Raw genomic sequence first — 24431 nt, forward strand, 5'->3', positions numbered from 1 at the left:
TTCAAGTTATACAACAAAATAAATAGTAACTTTTTCGTCTGTCCAAAAAGTGGCAGGCAGCCTAATATTCAGTAGTCTGGTGTTCATAATATCTTAAAAACACTACACTGCCATCTTTGAATATATTGTGTAACTCTGGAACAAATCCACATGAGAACTACTATTTTCATAATCTGCCTTATTTAGGCTTTTGGATATAGTTCCTAAAATCACCACCAGGAACTTGTTTTTCGCAAATGCGACAAAAAAAGTATATATGTATTTGCAGTGACATGATCCGAACACAATTTTCATCCATTCGAAATCATGAAATGACGCGAATTTGGCATAAAGGTGAATTTTGACCTTTTCGCGAATTTCAACACATTTTGTACCTAAAAAAATAGGCTTGTTTTACGCTTAAAAAATAAAATGTACCACATTTACACGTGTATAATGTACACGTTTTACAAGAGAAAACTATGGTAGACGTTATACATGAAATAATTCACACATCTAACATCTATAAAACGATGTGTAGATGGATATTTCCCACGATTTGTCACCTTCTTTCGAAATTTTTTGAATCACAGAGAAAAATGGCGCAGATCTGGTGGGACCGAGTGCACAACTAACCATAACATGGGCATTTATCGGGCGAGGAACGTTTTTGCACTATCGAGGAAAGTGGTGCGATTTTCGTGAAGATCAAATGCATCCTATCGACAAAGCGAGAAATAATGAAAAATAACTTCCTCAAAACTCGTTTCATATAAACAATTTAAAATACTCATTTAAATGAGCAATGAAGTTATAATTTTAGTTATATTTGGCAGAAACAAAAACGTGAATATTGGGGAAAATAACACGAAAAATGTAGGAAAATAACATCCATTTTGGAATAAAATTAACATAGACAAATGAAGGTCCGTAATCATCACGGATACTCTAGTGTCCATAAGATTGGCAAACAAGAAAGGAGATATCTTTTTCATTCCCTTTTTTTCTCTCTTAGAGCGTTTTTGACTTCCAATTGAGTAAAATCACTGCGGAGTTAGACAGAAATCTGACTGGAATTTAATTTGAATTGGTATCTTTTCTGATATAGAACTAAACTAAGTAAACTACATGACGTTACAGCACTCTGAAGTGGCCAGAGTTCCATCGCTGTTGTTTTTTTGGCTTTCGAGACCAGAGCACGGTATTCACTCTTTTCAAGTAGCTCCCCAATTGTTCTCACGATGCTGGAACAATTAAGGGAGCCCCCACATTATGGACATGCCATGTTATATTGAATAATAAAATAGGGGTACATATATATATATATATATGTGTGTGTGTGTGTGTGTGTGTGTGTGTCTGTGTGTGTGTGTTATATATGTTATGAACATGTGCAGGGGCGGCTCAAGACAAATAGTTCACCCGGGCGAGGTTGATTGTTGGCACCTCCCTAATTTCTACCCTGCCCCAACTTTTCACCTTCGTCTTCCTACTTCCCACCATCCATCAATAAAAAGCAATGACCATGCTATATATTTAAGGTTTAACGACGAAAGAAATAGCCATATTTTTAATTGTTACTGTTAAAGAATATCTTTGTCGAGTTTTTGTTTTAAGTCCACTTCATGCACAAAAACGCTAACCGGGACTGGACCTACAGTTTAAAGTGGGATCCGAACCACTAAGCGCCCCCACCGGATATCGAACCTGGGACTCCTTGATTACAAGGCGGCAACGTTACCACTGTGCTATCAGGGAGTCCCCAGAAAACGATTGTTGTAGGTATGCATTTGTTTAATACCAACATAATCAAAATAATACAATCATCTTTTAGCTTAAATCGCAACATGACTTTGCGATCAGTAGCTTCAACTACTTTTTGCCTACCAAAATCCAAATCTTTTAAAAATAAATAAGGTGCCCCGTTTTGGCGCCCTGGGCCTTAATTCTTCCCAGCAGCCCCCGTGGCGGAGTGGTTAGCACATCGCGCTATGACGCCAGGGGTCCCGAGTTCGAATCTCGGCCTGGGCATGGATGTTTGTGAGAGTTCATTCATCAATTTCATCATATCATTACTCATCCGCATTTTCGCAAATTAGCCAAAAGTGGCACAAAAGCGAAGTAAAATACAGCAAATCAATCAATCAGTCAATTAAGCCGCCCCTGAGCATGAGCCAAACAGGTTACCAATCAGACGTAGTTCTGTGTCTAACTTAAGAAATTTCCAAAATTTGGTACACGTCATCTCTCAAGTCATTTGTAGCGGCAGAGACCAGCAGCATAAGGGTTACGTTATATTAAAATGAAGCATAACAACATGTTTCTTGTGAAATTATAGCGCACTGATGTCAAATAATCACTTCCATTTAAAAAAAAAAATGAGTTGAATCCAATATGGCCGATTTTAAGACTACTGGCAACTAGATAACGCACCCTAGTGAGTTTTCTTCTCTTGCCTATATTGTGTATGGGGTTAGATATGTCATTCGTGTCCCTCCATCGTATTTGTTTTAGACGAATATTTCCACACTTATGGAGCATCCGGTAGTGCTAAAACGACCTGAGAGAGAAATATATAGTACTTAATCAATTACAATAAATTAAAAAACTCAGTCCTGTCCGCTGGAAACAATAATACGGATAATAGAATTATATTACGCTTAAATTACATATAAAAACAAGCAACAGTTGTACGTTAATGAAACTCAATAAACATATGAAGCATACATGAAACAAATAACATTATATTTGTAGTAAATAATTCAAATAATTCTTGTTTCTATTTCTATATGTATCCATATTAATATATTATAAATTAATATTATTGCTATTATATTAAATAATAATAATAACATGACAATTATTAAAATTTTAGTCATCTTCGACTATTGAAATTTTAACTCCCCCCTCGCGATTTCTCATTGGTCAACTTTTAATATACACTCTGGAATCTGTTGAACAAGGCCGCGAATAACGGTAGAGAAAGGAAGAAAGCGAGTGGCCAGAGCAAAGCAGTGTGTCCTGCTGCAAACGGCTGGTAGCTGCAGTTACGTTTTCCCCTCCATGCATTCACTTCTCCTCTCACGCGTTCATTGCTCGAGCCCTCTAGATTCTCTACTTTGCCCAGAGACTTGTTTTCGCTCCCTTGCTCCAAATATTCCCGGGACAGAGTATAGCTTTATCTTAATGTTAAACTTTGTATAAACCTCTAATATTTCTAACATCTGTGGATTCAATTCTGCTGCCAGTCCAGTCAGGGATCCTAGCTGGGGAGAAGAACGTACCCTGACGTGCGCAGTAACCTTCTACGCATGCGCCCAAGGGTCGAATGGGAGGAGTCTGCTGTGCAACGTCATTCGACAGACTCGTGCTGAAGCCCCACTTTTGACACGACCCAGAAACTTTCCAAAATTAAGCTAGCTCTAGCAAATGTCACTCACGCTTTGAGTCCTCCATACAGAAGGTTGAGCTTCCTCCCCATGTGTTCCATGGTTCGATCCCAGCACTGCAGGTCCTTGTAGGTGAGGACGAACTTCGTGGGCGGGGTGTAGTGGTCCCCGTTGGAGAAGACGAAGATGGTGGTGATGCAGTTTCTCCTGTGCTCCGTCACCGCCTTGTACCTGGCAGCGGTTCGAACCCTCGAGTGGACAACGGGCTCCACCTATTCACAACAGAAAAATCATCAGGTCATATCCATTTTAAATAGTATACCGACGCATCCAAATTACACACAAATTCCTAGTTTTAACGGATCAACCCCATTGTGGATCGAAAGTTACAATGAGTATGAATTGATGAAAATTCTAAAATACAAACACAAGGAAATATGTATGTCTTATCTAGAATTCGAATCTGGGATCAGTGATGTATTGTAGACTATAAGTCTCGATCTAATTTTCAAATCTACGAACCGGGGGGGGGGGGGAGTGAATGATGCAATCAGTTGCCTCTAGGTTGTCCAGAAATGTGCAGCTCTCTCAAAAGCTCGTTGCCTTAACCTTTATCCAGTGTAAAGATATATATAAGGGGAAATGTCGCAATTACATTTTTATAATTGGCAACCCTGAGAGCGTCAACTTCCGACACGTTGGGAGAGTTTTTTTCACATTGGTGTTTGAACAAAAAAAAATTTCCAGCATAATCTGCCATTTATACAGGTAAGTTTGCGTTTTTGAGTGCCTTTCTAATGTTTCATTTATAGCGTAAGCAGCTATAACATACATTCTTAAGCTAATTTCGAAATTTTTGAGTTTCTGGAAGAACAAAGGATTGTGGCAGCTAGAATCCCTTGTCTGTGGAGTGCTGTAATCTAGGGGTGATTACGTGAACTAGAATAAGGTAGGGCATGAGTATGCACTGCATGGGAGAGGAAGAGTTTGTGCGTAATGTCCGAAATAATGTATGGAACACCATTCAAAATCCAGTTGTTAAAAAAAAATGAAACAAGCATTATTCTAAGTTTTGGTCTATGGCCCCTCTAAATTCTACAGCTAGAGGTAAATAGATTAGTATTGAGACCCTAACTTCTTACTTTACATACTGTCCAGAACACGTAGAATTGTTTGATGAAGATTGGATCCAATGCGGAGTTTGTTGTTGCGTGGTGCCACGAGGTGTATTGTGTTTATGAGGAGACTGACTCCTTTAATTGAGATAACTGCTAAGTGCATACTCTTGGACTACCTCAGTTGTACTCTTGTCCGCCATTGAGTCGAAAAGTACCCGAATGTCCTTTCTCCACACTTTATTTTTTTATGACCTACCATGTTATTTTTTTTTTCAAAAGTTTTCAGTTAACATTATTTAAAGGACAGTATAACGAACATATTATTGTAGCGTATTTTTTTAATATTTTTATTAAAAATAAAAGTGTTATTAGCAAATAAAAATTAAGTGCGTACTCTTGCCCCCCTTTCCATACACACACACACGCGCACGTATATATATAAAAAAACATGAAAAGCACGGGAAGATATCAGGTTTCTCGACTCGTTTGAGTGCAATAAATTTGGCAACACAGAGCACGCAGGCACGAGCGAGAGGAGACAACAAATGACAGTCCACTTTGTTTCGTGTTAGCCGGGTTCTTTGTTATCTTGATAGAGCTGTGCAATCCAATATGTGCAATTCTCCACTATAAAATACCGATTATACAAACACTTTATTTGCTTGCGTAATGCAACAACTTTCAGGCATTTTTCCTACGTATAGTGGTACTACACGATAGATAAAGTTAAAAGAACATAATAATAATAAAATATAAACATACATTCAACAGGTAGAATTGAAAATACTACTCAAACGATTCATTCATATCAAGAAGAGGAAGAGCCCAGCCAACTCATGAACTAAAGTGGACTCCAGTGATGTGCCGTAGACTATAAGTTTACGTCTACATGCGTTCTACACGAAGATTACATTGTGCAAACAACAGGGAAGAAGGAAATCCCAGTGGTCTTTGAAAGAGAAAGTATTCTTTTCTTCAAACATGTCGATAATCTGGGCCTATAACCAACTTAAGACCATCCGACGTAATGGAAGTTACCGAAAAAGGGGAAAAGGGACTACCGGAAGAAAAACAAATGACAGCTATAGTGAAAACTGACATTATTTTTTACACTGACAAAAGGGAAGGCTAAAAATAGTTTTTTGTCTTATTACTGCATAGGAAAGTGCATGTGTCTTTAAAGCAGATTTTTCCACGTGTGAAATGGTGGAAACAGAAGTAAAACAAATCTTGTCATTCTACGGACAACGCATTTTTTTGGGTATGTCGCGACAAGTTTATGTTGCAGTTCAATTAATACGTAGTTAATTGGTTGAACGTAAATAAAAACACTTATTTCTGGACAGTGGAATAGTTCACGCTCTCTATGTCCACCTGCTGATGTCGGTTGCTGCTTCTAGAACGATGCGCGTGCCTTGCACGGAGAATGCCGAGCGCAATGTTGTCTACGTTGATTACGTAGATCACATAGTTTACATTTTCTACACGTAGAATGTAGACAATCGTTGTTTACGCGTAGACCCACATCACTGCTCCTCTCACATTCACGGCAGACGAAAATATTCCCCTTCGCTTGTGTCCGAACGGACCCAAGTTGAATATTTATTGCTTTGTTACAAAAAAAAATTAACAACGTTTGGGTAGGGTTTCCGCTTTATGGTGATACAAGCGACTACAATGTATTGAGGATTGCTTGGCAAGCAGCTGATTGCATCATCACCCACACTACTTTTGCTACCGTAGGGTCTAAAATTCAATGACAGTGCCAGAGGAATTTTCCCATGTTAGTAGAACTGTAATCTCTGTCACTGAAAACAAAAATACTTGATATTTGGTGGTGCAATGTCATCGTTGGCACCAACAGTGTACAGGTATAGAAAAATTACTTCCCCCATAGAGCCACTGGTATTAACCAGAAGTCTTGTGGGGGAAGTATTTCTTTCCATGACTGTACGTACACTCTTATGCCTACAACAAAGTGGTATATTTCTGTGGGAAAAGAAGTAAAACATAGAAAATAGAGTGGGTGTTAAAATCCAAAATACATTATACATGGTACGAAAGAAGCAAAAATTATACAGTGATTATTGCGGTGTTTTAACAAGAAAATAAAACTTTTTCTTCCTTGATGTAAGCTGGTGTGGTGATGGTTCGAATCATTCGCAATTATTGTGCTCAGATTATCATTAATAATAATAATGATACTGATAAAAATGCAATGCTGAAATGAAAATATAAAATTGCATAAACCAGTGTTTGTGGTAGCGCAAATTTTATGTACTCACTTTCTGCTGATCCTCTAGGTATACTAGAGGCATTCTCCTTCCTGGCTGCAAGGAGTAAGTACAGAAAAATAAAATAAAATGTTTAGATTTGTAGAGATATTGTGTGCATATATATACCAGTAATGATGTCAGAGAAATGAAGGAATAGTCACATTTGATACACCCTAACATACAAGAAACTCCATTTATGGGCTAAATGAGCATTTATTTATTAGTTTAATTTGTGCCTTGTCGGCGGAAGGAACCTTTAATGACGAAAATTAATAATAAATAAAAAATAATATTAATAACATATTTTTTAATAATTTAAGTGTTACTGTTAAAAAACTCGTTTATGTAGGTATGTGTGCATTTAATACCTACGTAATGACATGAAAATAACAGTAATCTCCTACCCTAAATTGCTACATGGTGTGCAGCAGTAACTTGTCTTGTCTACACAAATCCAACTCTGTTTAAAACAAATAGCCACGAGTACGTAATCAGAAATAAGGTTTTGGTGCTAGTCAAGGGGGACGCCCCCGGTGATCAGCACCATGATCCGGAAGTCTGTTCCCTCCGCACCAGACCCACACAAGTTTGTCCACAGGTACCCATTTATTAGAGACTAACCGAAACCCAAGAAACGCTTAAAATCACGTAAAATAATAAATTTGCATTATTTCGTGACTTAGTATGCATGAAAATATGTCTAGAATGTCATTGTATACACTTAGAAACCATTTCAGACACTGATTGAGGCTTTCCATTGTTATCATATTTCCTACCAGAAATGTGTTCGTTGTAATATTTCATTAAGAATGGCAAAATGAATATTACTGTAGTCATTACAACAACAACAACAAATTCTTGTCGTCAGATTTTCAATCTTTACAGTATTGTATTTTTATGCATGAGATGTAAATGAATTATGAACTCATGGAAGTGATGAACGAAAGACAATGATAAACATAAACATTGTTACTTTTAAGTTATTTGAAGGACATCGTGCACAAGAATTTTCATATAAATAAAATTCAGGTTTTATCAAAATATCACTTCTAATGAAATAGCTAAAAAAATTGTTCTGTAAGTAAACATAGAGATAGGTTTGGACGTTAGCAAAGATAAAACTAAATATATGCTTACAGGCCGAAACCAAGTGTTAGGTAATAATCAAAATCTAATTATTAATAACAACTCGTTTGAACCAGTTTCAAAATTCAAGTACTTAGGAGTAATACAACAAACGAAAATGATATTAAAGAGGAAATGAAAAGCAGGCTTAATTCAGGAAATGCATGTTACTTTTCTCTTCATAAACTATTGTCTTCTCGTTTAATATCTAAGAAACTAAAAGTTAAAATATACAAAACAGTAATTTTGCCTGTATTATTATATGGATGCTAAGCTTGGTTCCTTACATTGAAAGAGGAACATAAATTGAGAGTATTTGAAAAATAAGATCCTTAGGAAAATATTTGGACCTAAAAGGAATGAGGAGACAGGTGAGTGGAGAAGGTTACATAATTTAGAACTACGTAATTTGTATTCATGTCCAGATATTATTAGAATGATTAAATCAAGAAGACTTAGGTGGGCAGACCATGTTGCACGAATGGGAGAGGAAAGAAGAGTTTACAGAATTCTTGTTGGGAAACCTGATGGTAAGAGACCAGTAGGAAGACCAAGACGAGGATGGAGCGATAACGTTGAGATGGACCTAAAGGAAATCGGTAGGGATAGAAAAGAGTATAGATCTTGCTCAGGATATGGACACATAGAAGGCCTGTGTTGCTGTAGCCTTGAACCTTCGGGTTTAAGAAGGCTAGATAGTTAGTTAGTTAGTTTAAGTAAGCAATGCTGTAATCCTTGTAGCTATATGGCGGGGTTGAGGTGTACAGTCATGGAAATAAGTGCTTCCCTCAGATAACCTTAATACCTATAGTCTAATGGGGAAGTATTTCTTTCCCGACTGTACAATGCTTTAAGGTGCAAAGCATGAGGCCGATAAGGTGATGCCGATTTATGGACACACGTATAAAAAGACCTTTTGAAATAATCGTCTATCCCAACATCAATTGATACCCCAAGTGCCGAGTGTCCTCAACACACGTCATAGTCAGGGTTGTTAAAGGTCTAGGAATCCTTAAATTCTAATGTGTTCTATTTGGTTCCGCAACAGGACCGGAACCTTTTCTCTCGCACAATTTAAATTCGGTCCAAGTTGCGTATCGTGAATAAAGGTTCCTGGACCATATTTAAATTGATCCGGAAAAAAGGTTCCGGAACCGAATTGAAATACTTTACAGATAAAAAGGTTATTTACGGTCCAGAACCCATTCGTGCTTTCTCATTTTCTTTCCTGGACCGGAATTGAATGCATTTAAAATTCCTGGACCTTTAACTAGCCAGGTCACAGTACACGACCAAATTGGCTATCGCAATTGTGCTCGCGAAGACTCATTCATTCTCCACATCAGTTAATTAAATCCATATTCAGACAATTGATAACGAAGCATGTGGGGAAAATAACGTCAATACAAGAGTGTCGTGCAATACTCGGGCGTAACTTATTTTTTGAGTAACCCTTGTGCTCTTTGTTTGTTCCAGTTTTTAAGTCCATTTTATGCACAAAAGGCTACTCGAGACTAACCACTACGTATCTCCACTGGGTATCGTTCCCGGTACCCCTTGATTACATGACGGCGACGTTACCACTACGTCATCGGGAAAAACACGTTCGTAATAGTGGAGCTATTATTCTTTATAAAACTCATATTCAAACTATGAAAAGGCCTCCCCGATGGCGCAGTGGTAGCGTTGTCGCCTTGTAATCAAGGGGTCCCGGGTTAAATACCCGGTGGAGGCACATAGTGGTTCGGATTTCACTTTAAACTGAAGGTCCAGTCCCGATTAGCCTTACTGTGCATAAAGTGGACTTAATACAACAATTCAATCAATCCATCAACCAAACCATGAAAACAAAATATATACGTTATATATATATATATATATATATATATATATATATAATTAATTAAACTGGAATGCTTGTTGAACACTTAATTCCTTAGCATTATGATTTTATTATTATTATTATTATTTTGCTTCTCTACTACATAGGTTACATAGTCTGACATTGACATTTTTCGGTAGTGAATTTTTTCAAATAATTTTAGAAGTCATTATTGCACCTCAATGGGGTTGGCAACCGAAAAAGAGACTGAGATGAGGAACAGCGCAAGCTGATGATTCAGGTGGAGGACTTCGCACCGGACCTAATCCTACAAGGAGAACTCCACCATACACAACTATGACTCTTACGACCCTGATATCAAGATGCGTAGTGGATAATACACTGCCTCTGCCTCTTAGAATTAAATTATTCGCCAGTCCACAGGTACCTCAGTGCTTCCAGTAGTTCTCGTCCTGGTCAACAGAATTCCCCGTGACGTCGCAGAAGCTGTCTACTTCCTCCAGGGTGATCTTTGTGCTCACGTCAGCATCTTCAGTTACTGCCAGTTGTGCTTCTACTGCTGTTTGTTGGCTGGATGTTTTAGCCTGCGTGAGGTCTTGCTACTTTATCTATGGGTTCGGAGTGGGAAATCTGCATGAAGTCTCGCTACTTTATCTATGACCTCGGAGTGGGAAATCTGCATGAAATCTCGCTACTTTATCTATGGCCTCAGACTGGGAAATCTGCATAAAGTCTCACTACTTTATCTATGACCTCGGAGTGGGAAATCTGCATGAAGTGTCGCTACTTTATCTATGGCCTCGGAGTGGGAAATCTGCATGAAGTCTCGCTACTTTATCTATGGTCTCGGAGTGGGAAATCTGCATGAAGTCTCGCTACTTTATCTATGGCCTCGGAGTGGGAAATCTGCATGAAGTCTCGCTACATTATCTATGGCCTCGGAGTGGGAAATCTGCATGAAGTCTCGCTACTTTATCTATGACTTCGGAGTGGGGAATCTTCGTTTGACCGTTTCAAGATGTTTGGCAACTCGCAGTACTTCGGAAACTGTCGCCATCAGTTCCTTCCGAAACTCTGAAGACGACAGAGAACTCTCATCCTCCACGACCTTTACCAGCTCTGGGAGATTGCGAAGAATAGGCTAGTTTCAAGGAACTAGTCAGAGTAGACGAGAAGGAGAATTGCATAGAGAGAAGACACAGAGCAGATCCTCCAAAGAAAGAGTCGATGCTGTCACCATTTCCAAAAGGTCTCCCATCTGAAGAAAAAATTACTAGTAATATCCATGCTGAAGAGGAGAAGAAGACGGCGATAAAAAGTTCATATTAAGATGTCATCTGCAGTAACGGAACTCTGTGTCTTATACAAACGCCGGAGAAAGATCTAAATCAGTAGGAGAGAACTTTCAAGGAAGCAGATGAGTAGAAAGACTAGTAAGAATGTGTCAAGTGCACATCACACAGTACATGAAGGATGCTGAAGACATGGAGCTGCTATCTCATGTACACATGCAAGTACCTAGAATCGCCAGATAAAAAGTAATAAAAACTGCCAGAAATGGATCTGCCTGCAACAGTGAAGCCACTAGTAAGATTCAAACTTGCATCGTCCCACTGATTTCACTTGCATGGTGGCAAAACACCAAGGAAAAAGATATCAAACATTCCACGGTCATATCTACCTTTCCATCTAGGCTTTAGGCTTCCAGTTACCAGGTGACGATATTCAACAATTCCAAACAGGAAACAGTGGTGTCATTGTCGTCAATTACCCTCATGAATATTATATGAAATTATATAAAGATCTTGTGATTTTGTGCGGTAGGTTCTGTCTTGCAAGAATAATACTTTTAGCCTCATCATTGTCAGGTTGCAAACATTTTTTTGCAACACTTACGAGGGGCGATCAGGTTGCTCCGACCCTAACATAGAAGGAATGACATTACGATTGATTTTTTATTTTGTTATTGTTTAGTGATCCTTTATATGCTTTCATTCTGAATTGCAAGTCTGAGTAGCGTACAGTTTTCTTTTTACAGGGGTTTAACTGAGTGAAGTTGTGTCAATGTGCCAGAATGGGGAAAACTGAGATGAGGGCGGTGATCAAATATTTTGTGAAGAAGAAGTGGACGGTATCCAAAATTCATGAGGACTTGGTGGATACATTAGGGGACACTGCTCCTTCATACAGTATGGTCAAGAGATGGTGTAGTGAGTTTCATTGTGGGAGAGAGTCGTGTGAGGATGAACATGCCGGTGGAGCACCAAAACTGTCATGACGACCGAAAACATTAACAAAGTCCACGATATCGTGCTGAAGGATCATCGAGTCACTATCCGTCATGTTGCTGAGATGTGTGGCCTGTCATATGGCACTATGAAAAACATAATTACCCAGGAATTACAAATGAAAAAAATTGCTGCAAGATGGGTCCCTCGAAACCTCACCCCAGATAATAAGCGCACCCGGGTGCTCATCAGTCGAGAACTTCTTGACAAGTTTCGTGCTGATATATACGATTTCCTTGCCCGATTTGTAACTATGGATGAAACATGGGTCCATTACTTCGACCCAGAAACAAAATCACAAAGCATGGAGTGGAAACACCCAAATTCTCCACCAACGAAGAAGTTCAAGGTGCAAACGTCAGCCAAGAAGGTCATGGCCTCAATTTTCTGGGACTGCAAGGGTGTCCTTCTTGTGGACTATCTACAAAGAGAACAAACCATCACTGGCACATACTACAGTGACCTAATCAAGAAATTACGTGATTCCATCAAGAAAAAGAGGCGTGGGATGTTGACCCGTGGTGTGCTCCTTCACCAGGACAATGCACCTGTCCACACCTCACGCATTGCGAGGGCCGCTATCGCATATGCATCGTTCGAATTGCTGCCCCGCCCACCCTATTTCCCAGATTTGGCCCCCAGTGATTTCCATTTGTTCAAACATTTGAAGAATGACATTCGTGGGCAAAAATTTTCTGATGATTCTGAGGTGAAAAGGGCTGTGGACTCATGGTTGGAGGACCAGTTGGAAGAATTATTTTTGCAAGGTATCCAGGCGTTGGAGCACCGATGGGAAAAGTGCATTGGAGTTGTAGGGGAGTATGTTGAAAAATAAAAAAAAATTGAAACCCTATTGCTGCTCTTTCTATGTTAGGGTCAGAGCAACCTGATCGCCCCTCGTATCTGCTTAGGGAAAAGCTTCGTAAGTAAGGACATCACGGCCGTTTTAAAATCGAGACAAAGAAGGGACCAGACTATTCGATTGATTGATTGATTGATTTAGTTTATTTTACTTCGCGTTTTGTGCCTCTTGGCTAATTTGCGAAGATGAGGATGAGTGATGAAAGGATGAAATTGATGAATGGACATTCACAAACAACCAAGCCCGACCAGGATTCGAACCCGGGACCCTTGGCGCAGACTATTCGAGACTTATCGAGAGGAAAGATAGAACGAGGCAGACTCTGTAAAATCTAGACGAGAAGAGTCTTCGTGTCGGAGACTGTTAAACTATTATGCATGAATATGACAATTTAAGAAAAAACTTTATCTTGAGACATACTGAGTAGATATCTAACTGATTAATTATAAATAGAATCCATATTTTGTTTATCGTAATTGCGAAAGTTAATACGTTCTGTGACTCACCCACACTCTCATGAAGGTACCCCTTTAGGATAGATTCCCCAGGCGCCAGAGCTTCGTTAGAGTATAATAATACAGTTCAGAGTGTACTACGTGTACTGCATTTAAGTACTTTTAGCGAAGGTCTTTCGTGTCTTCAAAATCAAAACATCCCGGTTTTGACAGTTTCAGATTTTCAAAATGGCGTTGCAGATACGAGGCCATTCTTAATTAGTGACTTGCACATCATATCATACAAAATGATTCGCATATAATGACTGCTTGCAAGGAACAGTGTTAATTTTAAGTGCAACAATTATTTTTTTGCGGCGCACTGCGATCTTTACTCATTTCCAAGTATTTCTCTGTTTCTTCGATGCTCCCTTTTTCGCCCGCCGCGGGCTACCACCCTTCTGATTCATAATCAAGTGACTCCATGCCTGTCAAACAAAACTCGCAATGCCAAACCTTAGATTTCTATTGCTATTGTACATGCACACGAAAGAGTTCTATTCTTTCAAATACAAAGGTTAATGATTTGATTTGATTTTTGTTATTTAGCGTCACTTTTCTGCCATATTGAGCTAATCTTAACGGTGATGATATGATGAAACTTATGAAGAGTCACAAAGAACACCCAGGCTAGGCTGGGATTCCAAACCGGGACTCCTGTCACCATAGAGAGATGTGATAAGAAAATGATTTAATTAACATGTATGTTTTACCTTATTATGGTAACCCATTTTCAGGTATCTTATTTATGCATAGATTGTGATATTGTTTTAGGTCCACTTTATGCACAGACAGGCAAATCAGGACTGGGCCTACAGTTGAAAGTGGACTTAGAATCACTGTGCCATGTGTGTCCAACTGGTATCGAACCCGGGACCCGTTGATTACAAAAACGATGACGTTACCATTACGCAATCAGGGTATGCCTCATTTATGCATATAAATTACATCTATGTATTGTATTATTATTATAGTGTTTTGCTTAAATAATCTATAACTAGAACAATGCTGGGAAATAAAATACCCCAGTATGGAAACTGTCACTTTCTCTTGACGCCAAAGCTGTTGATTTTATGACCGAAATCTCTTACCGTAAGAACGAACTTCTTAGTCAATCGTGGTTGCACAGATTGCATGAAATGTCTTTAACTCGACTCTCATGTCCCGACACATCAAGATGAATCGATACAAATCTCCTGAGACGTGATTGCGGCGTAGATGCGACACAAGAAGCGTGACAAACTTTCCTCGAGGCACTGTCCGAAGTAGAACAAGTGGCTTACAGACGTGGCCTGATTTCCTTTCTGGGGTGGACAGGAAGGGAAGGTGCCGAATGAAATGTTCGATTTTTGTGTCATGCTGGGAGAAGGCGGAAAGACAATATAAAGGTGAAAGAAATCAAGGATTTACGACACACAAAATACACGCTTTTGACTCACGGAATGCGCACTTGCTAGTGCGTGATCTTACCAGAAGTAGTGCAGCAGGGCGTATGGTAAGAACCATATTTCCATTATATTGTATGCATTAGTGTAAGTGAAGAATCTTTGAATTTTATTGCTTAGGCCCCTGCTGAGATAAAAGGTCTGTTCTTAATAACCATTATTTCCGCGCGCGCGTTTCCTTAACTTAAATCGATAAAATATGGATTTGGAGGACACAGTTACATTTCTTTGGAGATCTCTTCCTGTATATTTTCTCAAATTTGTAGCAATGGAGGTCATTTTCCTATATGGTGGCTGAAGAACAACGTGAAATCATGGAAACTTGTAACATGTTAAACGATAGGCCTATTTTTATGGGCAGGTCAAATTTCATTCTGAAGTTAATTTACAACCAGTGATAACTGCTTCACTATGACTACAAAGAAAATAACAAGACAGGGCACATTCACACATATGAGCAACCTTATTGGAAGTGGAAGAGACATGTTGCCTTCTGAATTACCAACTTTGCGAGACGTGTTAAGATATGGACTGTTGCTGAGAGAACAAAGTGGTGAGGATATGAGAAACTATCCAGCTGCCAGTATTGCAAAAGACATATATCCTAAAGTACTTGAAAAATGGGAACGAGCAAACTGTTCTTTTGTTTTCCCTGTTGTGAATTCAAGAGTTACAGTATTAGCAAAGATTCAAGAAAGTTGGGAGCAAGCAGAAGACATATCTCTTAGAAGGGGCAAGTTAGATATTAAAGAAGCTTTTGCTTCAAAGCTTGACAAGCTCTTTGACATTCTCAATTGCAAATGTGAAATCATTATGTGCTCTGAATTTGGCTGTGCTACAGATTGCACAAAAGAAGCTCACATTAATTGTACATGCTCTAAAGACAAGAAGATCCCAGTGAAAGAACTTGCTTTCATTAAAGGCCAGAGAAACAAGATTGGTTCTATTGGACCACACTAAATTGGTTTGCCAGATTTTCCAGAACATAACAGACTGATAAAGAAGCAAAAGCGAGGAGAAGTTGAGAGAACAAGACTTGCTGAATATAAAAAGGAATGCTTGCAGACTTCTTTACTTCCATCACATGAAGAAAGTTCCTCTGGGGTTGGAAATGAGGAAAACGAATCTGATACAGAAGATGGAAGTGAATCAAATTATGATTTAGCAGCTCCTTCAACTTCTAATGGAGAGAAACAGTACAATACATTAGATATACCTAATGTTGCTATGCAGAGCATCAGATACGGTGTTGGTCTTCGTGCCACAGCTGCAATTACCACCGCTGCATTTATTGATATCGGCTTGATCACTGAAGAAAACACGAAACTTGTTGTTGACCACAATAAAGTAAAGAGAGCGCAGGAGAAATTGAAGTCATCATTAGACAATGAATTTGAAGAAATTTGTAAGAAGGGTCAAATTGATTGCATATTTTTCGATGGTCTTCAAGATTCAACTAAAGTTATGCTGAAGGCTGAAAATTCAGAGCAGCAGTTTCCCAGTACTATGAAAGAACAACATTATTCAGTTTGTAGTGAGCCAGGTGGGAGATACCTTTATCACTTTACACCAGAGAAAAACTCGAAGAATGAAAAACCAGCTGAAATAATTGCTGACAATTTACTTAATTTCATGAAAGAGAAAGGTATTGATAAAACAATACAAGCAATTGGAGGTGATTCAACAAATATTAATACCGGCTGGGAAGGTGGCACCATGCACTGGGTAGAAGTCAAACTAGGGCGCAAACTTAACTGGCTAGTTTGTGCTCTTCACACCAACGAGTTACCTCTTCGCCATTTAATCACAGCCCTTGATGGGAAGACTTTGTCAAACAACAAGTGGACAGGTGACATTGGTAAAATGTTAGATGCAGCTACAGAGCTTGATATTAATCCTAAATTTCCAAAAATTTCAATTGGAGTACCTGTTATTGAACTCAGTGACTGTATTGTGAAGGATCTGTCAACCGATCAAGCGTATGGATATAGAATTACACAGGCCATAAGAGCAGGTAAACTTCCCAATACTCTGGCACTTCTTGAAATTGGACCAGTGAGCCATTCAAGGTGGCTTACAACAGCAAACAGACTTTGTCGCTTGTAGGTTTCCAACCATGGCCTAAAAGGCAAAAGCCTCGAGAATTTAAGGCTGATTGTGGAATACATCGTTGGTGTGTACTATCCGTGTTGGTTCAATATCAAAGTAAATCATTTGTGGATAGAAGGCTCCCGTCATTTGTTGTTTCAATTGCAACAGCTTAGACTGCAAAACAAGGCTGTAATAAATGCTGTTTTGCCGACTGTTAAGCGTTCAGCGTGGTATGCATTTAGTGAAATGTTAATTCAGACATTGCTGTGCTCAAATAATAAGGAAGAAAGGAGAGCTGGAATTGAAAAGATCATCGATTTGAGAGGTGGCAATGATGATACATTTGGACACCTTTCAGTACGTCCAAGGAAGACACCTTCTATAAACACCTCTGCTTCAAACTTATTGGAGTTGATAGACTGGTTTGATGGAGTTTATGAACCTCCATTAACATGCAAAATGACCTTGACAGAAATAAAGGAATTTATTGACAAGCCTATGCAAGTTCCTCAGTGGCCTTGTCATGGTCAAGGGATTGAAAGATGTGTGAAACAAGTCACGGAGGCTGCAGGAAAAGTGTATACACAGGAAAAAAGGGAGGGCTACATCAGAGGCCAAGAAGCAGGTCGTCGGCTTTTGTCAAGAAATGAATCAAAACAGGACTTGATGAAACTTGTTATTAATTCTAATAAATGTTATTCTTTTTTTTACTATAATAGGACGTTATAAGATAAAGTAATGATATGTTGTTACAGCTGGAAACAAAATTTCTTTATATTTTCCCTTGTATAAAATGATTAGAAACTTCAATTTCGCTTCCAAATGCGAGTTTTTGGCTTTTTTTTAATGCATTTCAAACAAACTTCAATTTACCAAGCTAATCATCAACCAATCATAAAAATAATTGCAGATTTGTATTCCTCATGTCCAATAACATATTTTCAGAACCCCTCATTGAGCAAATTCGCAAAAGAAAATTTTCCGTCCTTAAATGACACGCCCTACTGGACAGTCTGATGACCAATCCGAAGAGGAAATGGAATTCGGACACATTTCGTCTCAAACTGCTGGGTTGTTCGAGCTTTATGAGCTGGTGCAGAATCCTGACAAAAGCTCCACCCTAACCATGCCTGAAGCAGAATGGCCCTCTGAACCCCATCTGCAAAGCTGTGAAAGTTCGTAGACTGAAACGCGGACTATACTGTTCATTCTATAATATTTCGAGACTCTAATCCAGACCCTACGACGCCAGGGGTCCCGGGATCGAATCCCGGTCTGGGCATGGTTGTTCTTTGTGTGGTGCCCCTTCAACAATTTCATCATATCATCACTCATCCTCATCTTCGCGATTAGCCAAAAGTGGCAGAAAAGCGAAGTGATACAATCAAATCAATCAATCTATACGAGGCAGAGACTTACTTATCCTTCGAGATCAAAACGAGACCAAATAGACTGAGAACGAGAAAAACATTTAAAACTCGCTACGTAACTTGTCGCAGCGCTGATCACGTGTTGCTCAACGAGAAGCGGTTAGGTAGGCCTTGGCTATCAAAGAGTTGATTTGTGCTTATTGTGTGGGCATGGGCACCGCCACAAAATTCTGTAGCGGGTGTCCCGTCATTGGTAAAACTTGAATAGTATAATAATAATAATAATAATAATAATAATAACAACAACTTGTAAATTAATATAAATAAGTCCATTTAATTACGATTTTTTATTATTATAATTGTTATTAACATTGGGGAGACACTACATGACTGATTATCCAGCACAAATGTTTTCCATTATTTTTTTCATGTCAGACAGTTAGTGCATTGAAATGCATAGCTTTTTTATTTTGTTATTAGCTTTTACATACTTCATCCAAGAAAAAGCTTTAAAAGTTAGAGGGAAATTTTAGTTTTAAAGTTATGTTGTTTGATCTTCACATAAAACTCTATTCTTTTGGAATTTTGATAACTGTCGAAACATTTATTCTTTCAAAAAATAGCAGTATATAAAAAACAACCTGGTTAATGCATTTTACACTATTTTTTTTCGGTCTGACGCAGTTTTTACTTTGATTGTTCTGTTCGAATATTAACTAACTGAGCTGTACATACTTCTGTTGTTAACAACAAAAGTAACAAGCTTTCTTCTTTTTCTTAACTTGAAATAAGCGACACCAAATTACAAGGAGGAGAGGGGGGAGCGTCAACGCCGGTTCGACCCACCCTACCGACGGCCATGTGTGTGTGTCTTTGTATTGGGAGTACCCTATGTGTTCCCACAACTCAAATTCAAGTAAAGTGAAAAAAAAACCCTCATACACCCTTGTCTTCTCCCGGAAGAAAAGAATTGGCATCAAAATGTAAAACCCTATTCCATTCTTAATATTTCAAATGTAATAAATAACCTCCATTTTTAAATTTTGCGTGACTTTCTTGGTATTTCTACATATTCACTGGAGACCATATCTACATTCATCTCTGAACCTCGTACTGAAGTAATTTGGATGCTTTATAGTGTCGCTCGAAAACATAGGATTGCAATCTAAACACTCATCACCCTGACAACTATTTAGACAAATTAAATTTAAAATACCTTGTAAAGTCATAATATGATAAGACCAGAATGGACAACAGCATTCAATAAGAGGTCAATAGTGTTTTGAAGAAAGTGAAATATATTAATCAACAGTTTGGAACATAAATAATACAGTAGTACCTTAACTCAAAAACTTTGGCTAGAAATCGCAAGAATACGCGGCGTGAGCCAACAAAATAACGACAATATCAACAACGACACTGGAGAACAGGACCTGTTTTTAGGAAATATATCCTGTCACACCAGGCTGATATTTTCCGGGATGATTCGGGACTTATAACAACCAGAGTTGTGTGTAGATTAACGCAACTATAGCGTGAGTCCATTAACTTGTAAAGATACCATTTTCGGCAACTGAACCGTAAAACTGAGTCCGGTGAGCGAACATTTGCGAAGAGCTTGCGACAATCGACCCAAAACGCACACTCAAGAAATAATTCACAACATCCATCTTTCCGTAATTAGGGATAAAATGCAGTACGCATATGCGTTGTTGGAGCTACCTTCCTCCCCCTCGCTCTCCTCGACATTCTGCGTGCGGTTGCTGTGGCAACCAACTTTTCCCCTCCTGCGTGAGTTTCTCGATCAGAGTTGCCAACTGTAGTACCAAAACGCCAAATCGGGTGAATTCAGCACGTGAATCAGACACAAATCAATCTCAAAGAACAGAGTAACCGTTTTAATAAGTTTGTGTGTTATTAAGCGCCAAATGCGGATAATGCATCGGGTATCGATCACGGGATCCCTTGATTACATGGCGACGACGCTACCACTGCGCCATCGGGGAGGGCCATCGTCATGTTTGAGTTATTGAAGTGGAAGAAGGGGAAATTAACCGTTTGGCTACTACATCCCCCTTCCAGATTCTAATTTTAGGCACTTGTGAGGAAAAACACATACGCACACTTTTAAAAAAAACTAACCTCCATGGCTCCACAGTCATCGAAGGGAAAGTGCATGTCAATAGAATTTTTTATTTCATGACGTGCCTCACCCTCGCCGTTTCTTGCTTTCGAGATCATCATAACTCGTGGCGCAATAACCCATGAGGGGCCTACCGACTACCGGCCTCACTTCCACCTGCCGAGGTAGATCATCTAACCAGTTACAGGGTGACGTGTGGTCAGCACGACAAGGCCCAAGTCGTTGTTGTAGATTTCCATGACTGGGTTACGCTACTCATTCGTAGCTCCCCAATTTATTTATTTATTTATTTATTCTAAGTTTCAGATACAGCACTTTTAAGGCCATTTTACACTGAAAACTCTAACAAATAACAAGAACAAGTCAAGATGGTTTTAGGTAAAAACAAGAAAGGTTAAACATAAGACATAAACAACGAAACAAACAAAAGATTTACATATTCGTTCTTATGGAAGATCGGAAAATACTTTCAGGGGCAAAAATGTCGATGTTTGTAGGTAGTTTATTATAGAACTCTGGTAGCCTGTGGATCAGAGAGCGCTGTATAAGGGAAAGCCTAGCGGTAGAGTTGTGGAACAATTCAGTGTTTCGGGTGGATCGAGAGGGAACTCTGAAGTTGAATTCTGTAAGCAGAAATTCAGATCTTAATTTCCCATTGATGATTTTATAGAAAAATTTCATATCAGCCATATCGCGTCGGGTCTGCAGTAACTGGATGTTCAAAGTAGTCAGGATGGTGGGCAACCAACCATCAGTCCCGTACACTGGCTGAAATCTCAGGAGAAAAGCGTGCGTCCCGTAGCCTGAGCCCAAAGCATGACCGGCAAAGCCGTCCGTGAGGGACACTTCGCTGCTATTAATTACAAGTAAAATAACCGCGAGAGATTGAAAGAAGAACTTTTGCGGAAGATGTAGATTTTGTGAAAAAGCAAATGCACGAAACCAGCATGAAGAAGCAAAATTCAGTTCCAAAACAATAAACAAATTTGATTCTACCAGAAGAGAAACAAATTCTAAGTTTAACATAATCTTCAAATCCACGACAAAACAAGACAGTACGATGATCAAGTAGCTTACGATTCGGGTTACTAGATTCCAATTTTTTTTTCCAAGCGGTCAGAAACAGGTACGTAGAACCTGCCGGATCCCTGAACCGAATTTCGGATGCACGGAACCGGAAATCAGGTCCGCGAATCGAGAACCGAAAATAACGTGCTCGCATCCACAACTGGATCCTTAACTGAAATTCGAGTGTCTAAATACGGAGTAAAAAACCGGGTATCTGAATTCAGAATCGAAAATCAGGTACCCGGATCCTTAATCGGAAACCTTTTCCGGATGCTTAACTGAAGTTCAAGTACCCGGATGCGAAGTCGAAAATCGTATACCCGAACGCCGAACCAATAATCGGGTATCCGAATCCAGGACCGAAAATCGGGTATCATGACCCTGAATCGAAAATCAGGTACCTGGATGCAAAACCGAAAATCAGATATCAGAATTTAGAACCGAGAAATTCAATTTACCCGATCCAGAATCGACAATTAGGTACCCGAATTCAGAACCGAAAATCGGGTACACGGATCCAAAACCGAAAATCGGGTATCCGGATCCTGAATCGAAAATCAGGTACCCGGATCCAAAACCGAAAATTGAGTATCGGGATTTAGAACCGAGAAATTCAATACTTGATCCAGAGTCGACAATAAGGTACCTGGATCCAAAACCGAGAATCAGGTATCGGAATTTAGAACCGAGAAATTCAATACCCGATTCAGAATCGATAATTAGGTACCCGAATTCAAAACCGAAAATTTGGTACACAGATCCGGAATCGAAAATCTAGTATTCGGATCCAGATCCCAAAATCGGATATTCGGATCATGAATCGAAAATTAGGTACCCGGATTCTGAACCGAAAATCGGTATCTGGATTCAGAACCGAGAAATTCAATACCCGATCCAGAATCGATAATTAGGTTCCCGAATTCAGACCCGAAAATCGGTACACGGATCCGGAATCTAAAATCGGATACAACGCTCCATTACTATTCGGAATCCGGATATTTCCCTACTTTTTACGCGAAACCACGATTTGGCAACACTGATCCCAACACCGCCGACCATTGCCTGACTGCCCTTCGCTCTGGATCGCCGGTGCCTTTATAAACAGCTCAAAGTTTCGAACGACACTGCATATCCGCTCACGCCATTTCCGGTCCCAATATACGGAAAGGAGGGAAATTCAGCTTTTCCCATTCTTTCTGGGAAGAAACCACATGACACAATCGATTACTTATTTTATTAATGCTGTCGAAAACTTCAGAGAAAAGTAGGTCTTGTGTATAAACTGGATCCAAGTGCAATCGATGTTTGAGAATCGAAATAGTTAAGCATGTTAATGGAAAAAGTTTAATTGTTTAATGGTAAGAGACGGAAAAACGAGTGACAAGGATATGGGAGGGAGAATGGAAGTAGATGGGAGTGTCGGGCTCATCTTAGACGTTGAGGAAACAGAGGAGGTCAGAAATTATCGTGACTAGGGATTCTATTGAGACCGAGAAGGAGACTCTCGTTCGAGACATTGTAGTGATATTTTAAATATTTACTAAATTTCCTTTACTACACTAAGTCTTCAGACATATCAATTATTTAGGTGCATATTAACCCCCTAGCTTATCCGTACCATACAAAAAAACTTCCTTACCAGAGGGGGGCCGGTTTGGGGGCCAACACATTTTTATCACTAATTCAAGAAAACATTTTGTTATGGAATCAATGCCTTCTTTGTTGTTTATATAGATGTAGTTATATAATAATGACAAAAATTACCATTATTAATAAAAAAATAAGAATAAATTATTAATTCTTACTTGCACGGGTGTCACAGATACTTTTTATCATACACAAAATCTCACAAAACCATGTTAATTTTTGTTAAGGTGCGTTTATATTGTAATCATAATAATTACAAAAATACTATTATTTAAAAAATACATGAATCAATTGCATGTCATTTCCATGAGTATCTTTGGGTCTTTCCGATGGCGCAGTGGTAGCGTCTTTCCCTTGTAAACAAGGGTCCCGGGTTCGATACCCGGTGGAGGCACATAGTGGTTCGGATTCCACTTAAAACTGCAGGTTCAGTCCCGATTAGCCTTACTGTGCATAAAGTGGACTTAAAACACGAAATCAACCAACCAACCATGGGTATCTTCTCGGAACACTAGGATGACTATACGTCCCGTTTCAGAGGCAAGTCCTGGTCGTTCCGTCGATATTATTAAAAAGCCACTATTTGTCCCGTTTTATAAAAGTCTAGGATTTAGCTTGAAAACTAAGTTTCAATTTGAGAGACATTTCGAGCAGAAAAAAACGTTGATGGAATTTTTAAACTAGCGTAATGGTAACACTGTGGCCAAACAGCTGGGCCACGTTTCAAGAAGGAATTCATTACAATCAAAATATTCCATTGTCGTCGAGATCGAGAACGTTCGAGCAAACATCAATGTATACACCGTGGGTTGTAATTTGTGTGTGTTCTCTTATTTGTAGAGCAGTAAATGGCCAAGAAGTGTGTGTATGCAGTTCAAATATGCAGCTGCAATTAAATTCCTGCGTCTTGAAACAAACTCAAAAGACAAAATCTCGTGTTGTGTGTCAGATAGCTACGTGGAATAAGTTTTGGGGGAGTTTTATGAACGGCGGTGGAGAATAAAGCTGCTTTCAAGAAGATTGGTTCTTCTGATAAATACTTCTGGCATTCTTCAATTTCATCGTAGGACTAGCATCAAAGGTTGATCAGATTGGAGGGAGCCAGGGGTGCTCACAGGGGGGGATTCACGACGCGGCTGCGTTATAGAAATTTTTTGGGGGGGACCAAATTTCAGTGGCGTAGCATGGACATTTCGGGTGGGAACGCCAAGTCCGAAGGAAGAGTCGGCCCTTTCTTGCTTAATAATTTACTTATGGTATTAGTCGCCACAGGTATTATTTGCCTGAAGTAAG

At 39.2% G+C, this 24431-nt stretch overlaps 1 protein-coding gene across 4 annotated transcripts in view; it reads right to left on the reverse strand.

Moving 5' to 3' along the window:
* LOC145993893 (doublecortin domain-containing protein 2-like) overlaps positions 1–24431 on the reverse strand; it is a 238796-nt gene that overhangs the window by 75197 nt on the left and 139168 nt on the right. For 3 of the 4 annotated variants that reach the window (XM_083129784.1, XM_083129787.1, XM_083129786.1), the window contains exons 3-4: positions 6772–6816; positions 3420–3640 (exon numbers count right to left, since the gene is read on the reverse strand). In XM_083129784.1, coding sequence (XP_082985910.1) covers positions 3420–3640; positions 6772–6816 — 266 coding nt within the window. The remainder of the gene's footprint in view (positions 1–3419; positions 3641–6771; positions 6817–24431) is intronic. The other variant, XM_083129785.1, reaches the window with a different exon arrangement.

Source organism: Lepisma saccharinum, chromosome 10 (assembly GCF_977018435.1).
Source record: "Lepisma saccharinum chromosome 10, izLepSacc3.1, whole genome shotgun sequence".
Classification (NCBI taxonomy): Eukaryota; Metazoa; Arthropoda; class Insecta; order Zygentoma; family Lepismatidae; genus Lepisma; species Lepisma saccharinum.